Below are 12,213 nucleotides of genomic sequence, written 5' to 3'. Positions count from 1 at the left end.
TCAGAATCAAGTATTCCATAAAGTCATGTAATAAATAAAAATTCATCAGAGCATCAAGAAATAAGTCATGTCAAGCCATGGTGTACTTCAATGATATATATATATATATATATATTTAAATAAAATCTGTAACATATCAACAATACAATCACAAAAATATAAGTTATATTAGAACTTGCTCTTATAAAGTCAAAATCTATAGTATAATTATGATATTTTGATTTATCAAATGTGTAGCATCACAATTTGATCATATAGTTCATAACTCTATGATAGTAAAATGCAAAATAATTATAATGCAATAATGTGCCAGGTCACATATATCACCAAATGGTCGATTAGACAGTCTTTTAACGCTCTCAAATAAATAAAAGCGCACATGGCAGCTTCCAACTGAAAAACACGCCAGCTTGAATCAGTGTCTCGGCTTCTGTACACAACATGGCTAATCTGCCCTTGTATTTCTCATGTTTATGATGGTGTACACAAGAATGACACCGCAGTCGAGTCTTCAGAGTGATATAGTTCCAGATCAAGTCACTCAGTCCATCCTTTAATGCTTAAAAACAGCGGGAGTTGAGAGTTTGAGAGTCAACCACTGCAACGCATTATCCCGTGAAACGGTCCTTTAAATAGGATGAGACATTTCATTACTCTGACACTCTCTTGTCAGTCTCGATAATGCAAAGTGCACCGGCTCTCTTGGAACACCTCATCACACTGTTGTTGTTCCTTGTCTGCAGACTGAATTGTCTTTGCATTAAAATGGTCCCCGTAACTCTCTACGGTACCGAGATTCTGGAACAACTTTGAAGATTTCACTTCATCATCTCAGAGCTTTGGAGCTCATTCGCTCGCTCACACGCACTTTACTTCTTTGTTTTTTGAGCTCACTCATAGCTCGGGGATTGTAAAGCTGTCTGGGGTTTAACAAATTACTCTTTGGAGTCCTTGCTATGCTTTGAGTCTTTTGTTTTGTGTCTAAAAGAGTCTCTCATGGCATTCAACACAGATGAAACCAGGTGTCCTCCTACTTTATGGTGCCACTCTGGAGATCGACCTCTGATGAAAGAGAAAAGAGTGAAAAGTCAACATAGGGGTTCAAGATTGAAGAGTAAGACAGGTTTACTTTAAGACTTTGTTCACTCTTGTTATTTGTCAATATCAGATTCTAAAGCTGAAACTTTTGTCGTTTGTCACGTCCATTCATGATGTCTCGCTGTGGTTCTGTCATTAGCATGTCAGACATTGCTTCACATTCAGGTCTATTGTAAGCCAGAAACCTCTAATTCAGCATTCAACGCATGTCACGAGCACACAGCATCCCAAAAGAAGGAAAAACTATATAATCCAATTTGTCTATCCACACTAAGACAAATTTCCAAAAATCTATTGAATTTGATTTACATGTTTGTTTACATTTGCATTATAACTATATTAAATAAATACAATTATTTTTATATAAATATATTTTACATAAAAATGATATTTGTGTATATACAAAAAGTCTATTTATAATATAATTTTATAATGTTTTTTTTTTTTTTTTAGCTATATCTTTTAAATCAGATTTGTAAATATATTTCATGTGTTTTTGCTGCCTGTCTCCGGCTTGCATATAACATTACTGTAGCATGATTTTTCAAAGCACATTTATATTTAGATTTATGCATGTATATTGAACATATTAACTTATTTAATATGTTAAAATAATATAATAATAAAATTTAATGTATAATTACGTGGTTTTCTTTTGTAGCAGGTTTGTAAAAGTGAGATTTTTTTTAATTTATTTGCTCATATCATGTCAGACCTCGTATTGTCTAAGGCAGTGGTTCTCAATTCCAGTCCTCGGGACCCACTGCTCTGCACATTTTGTATGTCTCCCTTATTAACACACCTGAACCAGATCATCAGCTCATTAGGAGAGACTCCATGAACTGAACTGAGTGTGTCAGATAAGAGAGACATACAAAATGTGCAGAGCAAGGGGTCCCGAGGACTGGAATTGAGAACCACTGGTCTAAGGGTACGTTTACACGACAACGGTGTATCAAAAAATGGAAACGTTTTCCTTTTTGTTTTTCACGTAGAGACGACAACGAAATGCGAAAACGATCCCTGTTCAGACGGATTCGCTAAAACTACTAAAAACAACTGTATTCTGCTGCCAGGCCAGTAGTTGGCGATATCACTTTGTAAAGAAACGTGCATGACGTCACTGATTTCACAAATTCACATTTAAACGGTGTTTAATGGTATTGTTTTTAAAAAAACGTGCACTTTAAAAATCCGTTTTCAAAAGTTAGCATTTTTTTGGGCAACCAAAATGCTGTTTTCCATTTTTGGTTGAAACAGTGTCGTGTAAACGACCCCTCGCTCATTGCTAATTTTTGCTGCCTGTGAGAACAAAGGAATATAAGTAAACCAACTGCTAGTAGCTTACAATAATATAAGAAATTTAACTGTAAAAGTTCAAGTGATTTAAAAAGAGAAAGGGGTCATTTACTGCTTTAAAAATGAATAAAGTGCAGCTTAGTGGTTTATATTTTAGGTTCTCAAAATAACAGTGTAAAAATGGTCTTGGTTGCCATCTGAAAAGTTATAAAATAGTGATAATTGTGTAGTCTTTTAGAAAATGAAGCCCATATAGCTACTTCTGCTTCCTTAATTGAAAACACAGATCCCTGCTCCCAACCCACCAATCAATATGCAGCAATAGAATGCTAACTTTGTTTTGACAGGACAAATACATGCTGCAATCACAATAACGTATAGTGTCTCCCCTCACCTGCACTCTCAAATATGCCAGCTAGACAAGTTCTAGCCGGTGGAGGTAATATAATATGTCTCAATGATTGTGCCGCATGTTTGCGCTGTCACATCACATCCCTAGGAACGCATCTCAATTTTCAATGACAACTGTTTTCTGTATTACATCCCTGTGTTTCATTGAGTCTACCCTAAAATATGAATCTATAGGGGCTCTTGTAGACCAACAGGGAACAAAAAAGTAACAATCTTTGAGCCAACCAAAAATTTGGAGCCCGAAGCTCTTGCTCCTGTATGTTTAGTTTGAGATACACACCTCGTGTCGGTCCGGCAGAGGTGCGTGACTCTTGACTTTTTTGACCCCAGCGGCTCAATTAAAAAGAAGCTGCAGAAAACTTGCGCCCGTACTCCTCTGACAGCCACAGCTGCATGTTCGACCGAGGTGGAGGACACAAACATAGACCCTGTGGGATGATCCGTTTGCCACATCCTGCAGGAAAAGGATGGAAAAGTTGTGATTGAAAGATCATGTAGGGTGACACCAGCAGTGCAAGCGCATTGATATGTTGGGTGGCTGGATTACAGCCATGGCAGCGGTTAACGGGATTACACGTGCAGTGGCGTGCATGTCATGAGGTGCCGTTGTCAAGGGATTTACTCTTTACTGTGCTAATTTGTCACCGAATTTGCAAAATTAAATCCAGGATGGAACCCGTGTTAAGTTTCAATTTTCTGCTGACAGATTCACCTATTATCATTCCAGCAAGGTAATTTAAACAATATAATTTATTCCAGATGCTAATGCAGCGAATTATGCAAAGGTGAAACACCTCTGAATATGAAGTGCAAAGCTCTTGCTCTCAATTCATTCTGTGAGTGTCATCCCATTTCAAAGTACTTTATTGCCTTTGGGTGATAAGCCTCAAGATCTGTTTAATGTTTGACTTTGATTTTCTAAATATTGCTAAGTTTTCAATTGTTTAATAGGTTTCAATTTCCCTTCAGTTATTGAATTGTCATAATTGGGGATGATAACATATAGGGCCCTATTTTAACAATCTAAGCGCATGGTCTAAAGCGCACAGCGCAATCCACTTTTGAAAAAGAGTTGGTCCCTATTCGCCTAATGAGTAATGGGTGTGTTTTGGGCGTAACATGCAATAAACCAATCAGAGTTCATCTCACATTCCCTTTAAAAGCCAGTTGCGCTCGCGCCATTATTTACATGGTGGAATTTGCAAGCGGAAAAACTGAATTGGATCTGCTGGTGCGTGAGGTTAAATCGCGCGAGGAGACCATCTACGGGACGAAGTGTACCCGTGTTGTGGACCCACCTATAGGCGCACATTAATAAAAAGCTATTTAAATAACAAAAAAAATATTGCGCCTTGACTTTATACCAGATCACAGTTGCCTCAAAATAGAGACACGCCAACAATGCGCCTGAACACGCCTCGTTTTCAGACAAGCACGCCCATGGGCGCACATGCATTTGCTGTTTAAACAACGTGGTGCACAACGTGAAAATGATAAGTTTGTCGGGCTGAAACTAGCCAAACACACTTGCGTCGCGCCTGGCACCGCATTGCGCCGGGTGTATGATTGGGCCCATAAACTTTAAAACCACTTTGTGACAAAAATTAGACGCATATCTAATAATCTACAAACTACTTATATATGTAAATAAACGTCATTGAGAATAAGGGCGTACTCACGCTAGGCACGGTTGTGTAGTCAAAAGAACTTAACTTTGGGGGTCAAGCGTTCTCGGGCACCGTTCAGATCGCCTAGTGTGAGTACATCCTAATTTACCCCAAATTCTCCAGTAACTCTTTACCTTAACAGAACATGCTGCAGTGGTGGTCGGGCCCCTGCAGCCTGGAGTATGTAATGGTACACATCTGCATCCTTGTCCAGAGTCTCCACCACCTCGCTGTGCAAGATGTCTCTTTGCCACTGACTCTGTTCTCGTAACACGTGGTGGAAGACTTCCTGCTGCGGAGCATCCAATTCCGTCGTTCCTCTCCACAGCCGCAAAGGGTAACCATCCTCCACCTTCAAAAATTACATTAGAGTCATCACCTTCTTATCTTTGTTTGCAGGACATTTATGAAGATGAATTGCAAGTGCAAACTGAAACTACGTGTTTGATCGCAACTGATTATGGCTTTGGCACAAAGTCATCCTTTGTGCGCATAATGTATTTGGACTCCTTTCTCTAGAGGCGGGAATGCGAGTCCTTTGGGTCTCTAAACCCAATATTAGGATGATATTAGGATATTATTGATATTAGGATGTAAGTTGGAGGAGTACATACAAACCTTTTTAACCGCCACATCCACATGATCACAGCTTGAGCAGGATATCCAGCCTTTAGACTTGTCTCTGACCTCCTTCAAGAGTTTTTGTGTGAGTAGAAACAGCCTGGCACGGTCTGGAAGTTCATTTTCTCCACAGTGAGAATCTTCAGTAAAGCTGCCTGCTCCCTGGTCTTCCCAGTATTTCGGTATCTGTTTTGATGACAGATATAAATGTTATATGTTTTATATAGTACACATGCTTGCATATAAAATTTTCCAACCCCTTAAGAAGCTATAGTTTTGACTAGTCAAGTAACTTTCGAGTTGTTTTGATCCCAAGGACACCATTGTGATGGACCCCTTTAAATAAAACATATAGGCAGCTATATACACTCACCGGCCACTTTATTATGTACACCTGTTCAACTACTCGTTAACGGAAATTTCTAATCAGCCAATCACACGGCAGCAACTCCATACATTTAGGCATGTAGACATGGTCAAGACGATCTGCTGAGGTTCAAACTGAGCATTAGAATGGGGTAGAAAGGTGATTTAAGTGACTTTGAACGTGATGTTGTTGGTGCATGACAGGCTGGTCTGAGTATTTCAGAAACTGCTGATCTACTGGGATTTTCACACACAACCATCTCTGGGGTTTACAGAGAATAGTCCAAAAAAAGAGAAAATATCCAGTGAGCAGCAGTTCCGTGGGCAAAAATGCCTTGTTGACGCCAGAGGTCAGAGAAGAATGGCCAGACTGGTTAGAGCTGATAGAAAGGAAATAGTAACTTGAATAATCACGCCTTGCACGAAGAGAATCTCTGAACGCACAACACATTGAACCTTGAAGCAGATGGGCTACAGCAGCAGAAGACCACACTGGATGCCACTCCTGTCAACAAAGAACAGGAAACTGTGTACAATTTGCACCGGCTCACCAAAATTGGACAAGAAGATTGGGAAAATGTTGCCTGGTCTGATGAGTCTCGATTTCTGCTGCGACATTCAGATGGTAGAGTCAGAATTTGGCGTAAACAACATGAAAGCCTGGATCCATCCTGCCTTTTATTATTGGTTCAGGCTGCTGGTGGGGTAATGGTTTGGGGGATATTTTCTTGGCACACTTTGGACCCCTTATTACCAAATAAGCTCCACAGTTTAACTCCACAGCCTACCTGAGTATTGTCTCTGAACATGTCCATCTCTGTATGACCACATTGTACCCATCTTCTGATGGCTATTAACAGCAGGATAATGCGCTTTGTCACAAAATCAAATCATCTCTATCCGATAGAGCACGTTTGGGATGTGGAAGGGGAGATTCGCAACATGGATGTGCAGCCGACAAATCTGCTACAACTGCTATCAAGATGCTATCATGTGGACCAAATATGGACCAAAGACTGAGGAATGTTTCCAGCACCTTGTTGAATCTGCCAAGTATTAAGGCAGTTTTAAAGGCAAGAGAGGGTCCAACCCAGTACTAGGTGTACCTAATAAAGTGGCTGGTGAGTATTTTCATATAAAAGGACTTGGACTTTTTATAAATAACCCCCTTTTCACATTTCTGGTGTTCTCTGAAGCAGAAGTCATTATAAACTTCTATAGTGGTGAATGGAAACTACAAGAAATATATTTTTTGTGTTCCCACTTGCTCCAATAACAAAAAAAAATCCACAATATTAAGAGATTGATTCCGTTGGTCAGAAGATAAAATAAAGTATAAAGTAAAAAAAAAAAAAAAAAAAAAATATATATATATATATATATATATATATATATATATATATATATATATTTAAAATATGGGTTATATACAGAATATATACAGAATAACTAATCAAATAAATACAGGAAATAGTGTGTGTGTGTGTGTGTGTGTGTGTATTTTGTAATACCCCTGTTTTGGAACTTTTTTCCCCCTTATAATACCTGGGATTAAAAGTCAACAACAAAAACAAAACAAAAAAACAATTGTGCAACAGAGCTCTAAGCATGTTGAGATTGCATGCAGCTGGAAGTGCTGATAGTCATTAGTACTAAACTCAATGCACATGATGCTTTGTACCTGGAAAAGGCGAGAGCATTCAGTAACCATATGCGACAGTCCCTGTGTTGCAGCCAGGTTCTCGCTTAGATCTCTCTGGTCCGGCCTCCCCAAGCTGTATTTCCGTTGTCTAGACCTGAGACCAAAAGCAGAAAATAGCACACATTTCACACAGAGCTGACTAAAACAGCTTTGCAGCCGTCCAAATTAGTAACACTCTCTCCTAGGCTTTACCAGGGACCTAGAGGGAAAAGAGGTATTGATATGATAATACACTTGGGTTCTCTTATGTTTTTTGTCTAGAAAATTTGAAATGAGGGATGGGGTTGCTGACACAAAGCCGGCATTTCATTTCACAACACATTTAGTCAATTTGCTTGTTTTCTAGTGGTTCTTTTTATAGCAGCGCGCGGAATCTAAGCATGGAAAAGTTATCTGCAGTGCCAGTGCATAGCAGCACATCCACAGCTCAGCGGGAGGGCAAAGAAAGCTTGTTGGCTCTGTGGCAGCTGGCTTGCAGAAATAGGGGGAGTTTCTTCAATTGCCTTCAAGTCAGCCTCTTGGATGCGTTTGCCCAGGCAGGACTGTGACGTAACTGTCTCAGTTTCCTCTTTACCCTCAAGACACTCCAGAAAACAAACTAGTGTCTATAGCATCTCTATACTTCAGAACCAAAGTATTAGATAACTTGTTGTGGAACATATGCCAAACATTAGTCCTTATCTTCTCAGAAATAAAGTTTGAAGGAACCAGATTTGGAAATATTAATCCCAATTTCCTCTAGAATCTATCTTTCAGACGTTCTTGCCTCTCTCTCTTCCAGCGTTTCATTAACCAGCTGAACTGTATTACAGATACAATATCTCCCTTATCTGTGAAATTAAAGCCAGATGTTGAACTGCGCTGTTACATAAGCAGCTCTCCCACAAAACTGACCCAACAATTGTGCCATACAAAACGGTGAAAAAAGATTTCGACTTTTCGACTGAAATTGATGTAATCTTTATTGTGAAAGATGACAAGCCTTAAGTATTGCCAAAATAGTGCATACAATCTGGAGCTGGTTACAATAAAAATGCGTATTGGACGTTCAGAACAAAGTTATGGGCACCAATGCAATATTATATTTAAAATATAAAATGTTATGTAATCATTACAGTGTAACTGATTATAGTTTTGACTGCTTTAACCTACCTCATGCTGGTTCTTTCTCTTTTGAAAGAGTTGAGGTGGAACAAAGAGGGCGCCAAGCACACAGCGATGTTGGTTGGGGTCATCTGGTTCTCCTCCACGCAGGCGACCACCTCTTGGAGGAAAAGGAGGAGGCTCTGAAGAGCCTCCCTGTTCTCATCAGGCAGGAGGTAAATTGCTGCTTGAACCCCCGCAAACTGTTGATCTTTGGGGAAGTCTGTAGGGAAACCATAAATGCAGAATAAAAGCTTGGAAGCAGATGCTTCACTTTGTTTCAAAACAATCAAATTCAACAGTTTGTTACTCTTGATGTAACTACAGTAGATTGAGTTAAATGTTTTGCTTGGTTTCAACTTATGCTGGCTTACATTGGTAGATGTGCAGGAAGCTTTCGCACAGTTTGCTGGAGAAGATGGGTTCAGGTAGGTCTCTGAAATACTGCTTCACCATGTCAGCCACATCAAAAGCCGACTGATTTTCAAAGGACACGCCATCGGGGTCAGCCTCCACCATGTCCCTTAAATTTTGAATGCGGGATTTGACCCCAGACTTTCGGAAGAGCCCAACCTGTTAGGTTCAACGAGATATGTGTTGGCGACGGGAACAAACTTTTACGTACTAAAATGATGCTGTTTATTCTAGTGTAGTTATCATATATACATGGGTAGAAACTCAGTCATTAACACATCAGTCATGAATCACATGCCTAGTCTCATGGGAAATTATATTACTCTAGGTACATTTATGCACAATCTGAAATTCGCTGTCTCAGGTAAAATTTCCTGTATCCTGGCAGTGTCTACTAGTGGTTCTGAAGTACTATGTTTGCTCTTACATTTTGTTTTTAATTTATTTGCACTTATTTGTTGTTAATGACCATTTCTGTTTATGAGAATAGTACTGATGTAGAGTCATGTTGTTCCCTTTAGCAAGAATAACTGCTGCTCAATATGAGCTTAATTTTTGGATGATAATGCAAATTTAACTTTGTGCATTTAGCTTTTATTGACACAGCCTCTATTTTTGGTTGGTGACTAGATGGCATACCTGATCCAAGCACTCTGTCCTTAAGAACTCCATTGCTCTCAAAATGCTTGGTGGCAAAGGTTTCCCCGATTGCTGGACACTCTGGAGCAAAGGCACCTCAAACACCTTTCTGCTCTTATGTTCTGAAGGTTTAACCTTTCGGTAGACTTTTGGCACAGTCCTAGAAAGGCAGAAGTGCACAATGATGTATTTTTAGATGGTCACTTGCATTACTCACCTACATTTGTCTGAGATAATGAAGTGTTGTGCTAAATTGAAAGTAGAAGTAGCAGCGTATATTTAGCGGATCACATTAACTGTATTAGCAGTGTTGTGAGGCCCTCATGCACATCAGCATCAGTGATAAGTGCTTGCATGTGTTGAACTGACATTTCATTTGGTTGTTGTAATAAGCTACTTGTTGTTTTCTCTGTATGAGCGTGAGGAATCTAGTAGTAAAGAAATAAAGCAATTAGAATGGATGTAGTGGTTTTAATCTTTGAGTACATATTGGCCTGCTGGCGAAAGGCTTATGATGAATTTCGAACTGTCCTTTTCGTTTAGCAAAGCCCATATTGATTTACATTATGAAAGGCCTTTTTTCATTAGACGGTGAACTTGCTGCCATGACTATACGCTGTGTAGTAGAGAAGATAACCTGACAGCAATTTAAGTCCTGCTTCTCATTATTTCTATATAAATCAGGTTCAGGGACCTTGAGATAAAACTTCAAAGCCAATTATATTCGGTTTTGCCGGAGCCAACTAATTCGTCAGAAAATTGGATTTTCAAAATTTCATACAATCTAGTTTCTCTTGATAGCATTAGCCTCAATTACCCCTTCATTTATCTTCTAGCCTAACTCTCCTCAACATCAAGCTTGGTTGTTCAATTAAAGACAATATCAATATACACTCCTAGTGTCTCAATGTGATTGTTTAGATTCAAGAGGCTCTGCATTCTACAAAAATTTGCAATAACCAGTCTCATATATTATTGTAGAAGAAAAGAGAGGGAAAATAAATGAACCATTGAAGATTTTGAATGAACGGCTTATCTGAAATCAAGTGAGTTGACATGCAGTTAAGATGCTGAATACTCAAGCAAGCGATCAATAATGCGGGGGTAGAATTAAAAGCGTTGTTTCTTTTGTAGTTAGCTCAATGGTTGTTAAAACAAATAGCCCAATTACTCCTCTCCCAAGAAGTCAATTATCCTCTCCTCTTCAGCTTAAGCAATTGTTCTTACTTTTTTTTTGTCCAGTTAAAGGTGCTCTAAGCGATGTTGGATGACGTCACTTCTTGTTGACGTTCAAAGTATTGTCAAACAAAACGGAGGCTAGCTCGACCCATCCCCCCACCTCCTCATCCCGTCCCCTCCCCCTCCCTTCCGTGCGTTCCTTTTCCCTCTTCTTTGCTATTTGTTCATCGGAACGTTGTCTCTTTGGTCGTGTGTCGGCCATATCAAAATTCAAGAGAATATAATTCTAACATTAGTCGTTGTCGTTGTCTAGGACATCTCTCCTCTTGCTAACTTCCCTCTTCATGCTTCTCTCTCCTCCACTCCCCACACCCCCCTTCATGTGCACGCGCACCAACCCCCCACCCCCCAAATCATTCTTGTCGGCTATTGGCTAGAACACAGTTTGTTATGTTTCGTGGTCCAGGTTGGGCCAGTTTGTTTTTGTCGCCGTTTGTGGAGCCTGGGCGGTCTTTTTTTTACACTGTGTTCAGGGGACAGGCAGCTAGCGGATAGAGAGTAGATGTTTGCTGTATGTGACAAAAAATGTTTCAGCCTAAAAAGCGTGTGACATTGCTTAGAGCACCTTTAACTACACAAATGCGTAATCTCAAATATGTTATTAATTGCTCCATGGGGAGCTTAGTTCTCAGATTTGGGTTAAAATATCAGGCTAGCAAAAGGCAAATATTTCCTATTAATGATCTGATCAAAGAGTCCATAAACATATTGAACTTGTGACTTGTCATCAATCGCCAGTAGGTAAGCGTTTTATGTTTCCTGCACACTCCCCCCATCTACCATTAGTCCTTCACAAATTCATTCCATAATACTCTAGGATTGCCACAGAGTAACAGTTTATACACTTTTCAGGGGAATGTGAACCTGTTAAACTGTAATAGGAGAAAGTATTTTGACATCGAAAAAATAAACGTCACCTTTTATTTTTAATATGATGAAGTGAGTTGGGGGAAAATAAACCGTTCTTAAGAACCTGTAGTTACTCGTGAATTGGACATCAATGGACTCAATTTCGCAAAGAACAAATCTCCATTGTTAATTTATATCTCCCCATGCTATCACATGGCCGAATCACAGTGTGAGAGTGTCTTCCAAAATGGTAAAAAAGAGCAAGACTCTGCTGTGTCATGCAACCTATGGTGTGAGAGGGTTCACTCTCATTTTCACTCACTCACTACTCTTGAAACCTTGTCTATTTTGTCTGCTGGGAGATTTTCCAAGGTTGCAACTCAGCATTAATAATGAATTAATCTCTAAACAGCAGGTCTCTCGCTCTATCTTTATTCCTCTCTCATTGTCTCAGTGTTTTTTAAGCAAGCTACTTTTACCAGATTGTGTCTATCCCCTCCCCTGCTTTTCATCCTCACCCCATCTTACCAGTTCCAGCCTTGTTTGCTGAAGGGTGAGTGCTTGTCCATCAGAGCCGTGAGCCTGAGAAGGCTCAGTCTTTGCAGCATGGAGACATGTGGTGCTGATTTTGCCTCTATGCCTGTGCTGGGGTTACTCAGTGAAAGCATCTGTGCACTGGACCAGTGGGGCCTCTGAATTCTGAAATGTAGGAAATGAACCAACTTTTGTATAAATACGCTTTGCTTTTTATTAAATGCGTGTACA

At 39.6% G+C, this 12,213-nt stretch overlaps 1 protein-coding gene across 2 annotated transcripts in view; it reads right to left on the bottom strand.

Moving 5' to 3' along the window:
- Positions 1-81: 81 nt before the first annotated feature.
- LOC311276700 (rho GTPase-activating protein 7) overlaps positions 82-12,213 on the bottom strand; it is a 52,645-nt gene continuing 40,513 nt past the window's right edge. For both annotated transcript variants that reach the window (XM_084386545.1, XM_084386546.1), the window contains exons 6-14: positions 11,977-12,147; positions 9,361-9,520; positions 8,682-8,880; positions 8,317-8,530; positions 7,144-7,258; positions 5,094-5,282; positions 4,610-4,827; positions 3,089-3,262; positions 82-1,062 (exon numbers count right to left, since the gene is read on the bottom strand). In XM_084386545.1, coding sequence (XP_084242671.1) covers positions 936-1,062; positions 3,089-3,262; positions 4,610-4,827; positions 5,094-5,282; positions 7,144-7,258; positions 8,317-8,530; positions 8,682-8,880; positions 9,361-9,520; positions 11,977-12,147 — 1,567 coding nt within the window. In that variant the 3' untranslated portion in view covers positions 82-935. The remainder of the gene's footprint in view (positions 1,063-3,088; positions 3,263-4,609; positions 4,828-5,093; positions 5,283-7,143; positions 7,259-8,316; positions 8,531-8,681; positions 8,881-9,360; positions 9,521-11,976; positions 12,148-12,213) is intronic.

The sequence above is a fragment of the Rutilus rutilus genome, assembly GCF_951802725.1.
Source record: "Rutilus rutilus genome assembly, chromosome: 18".
NCBI classification, from domain to species: Eukaryota; Metazoa; Chordata; class Actinopteri; order Cypriniformes; family Leuciscidae; genus Rutilus; species Rutilus rutilus.
Note: the sequence above shows the minus strand (reverse complement) of the source record. Positions and strands in the feature narration are given on the sequence as shown.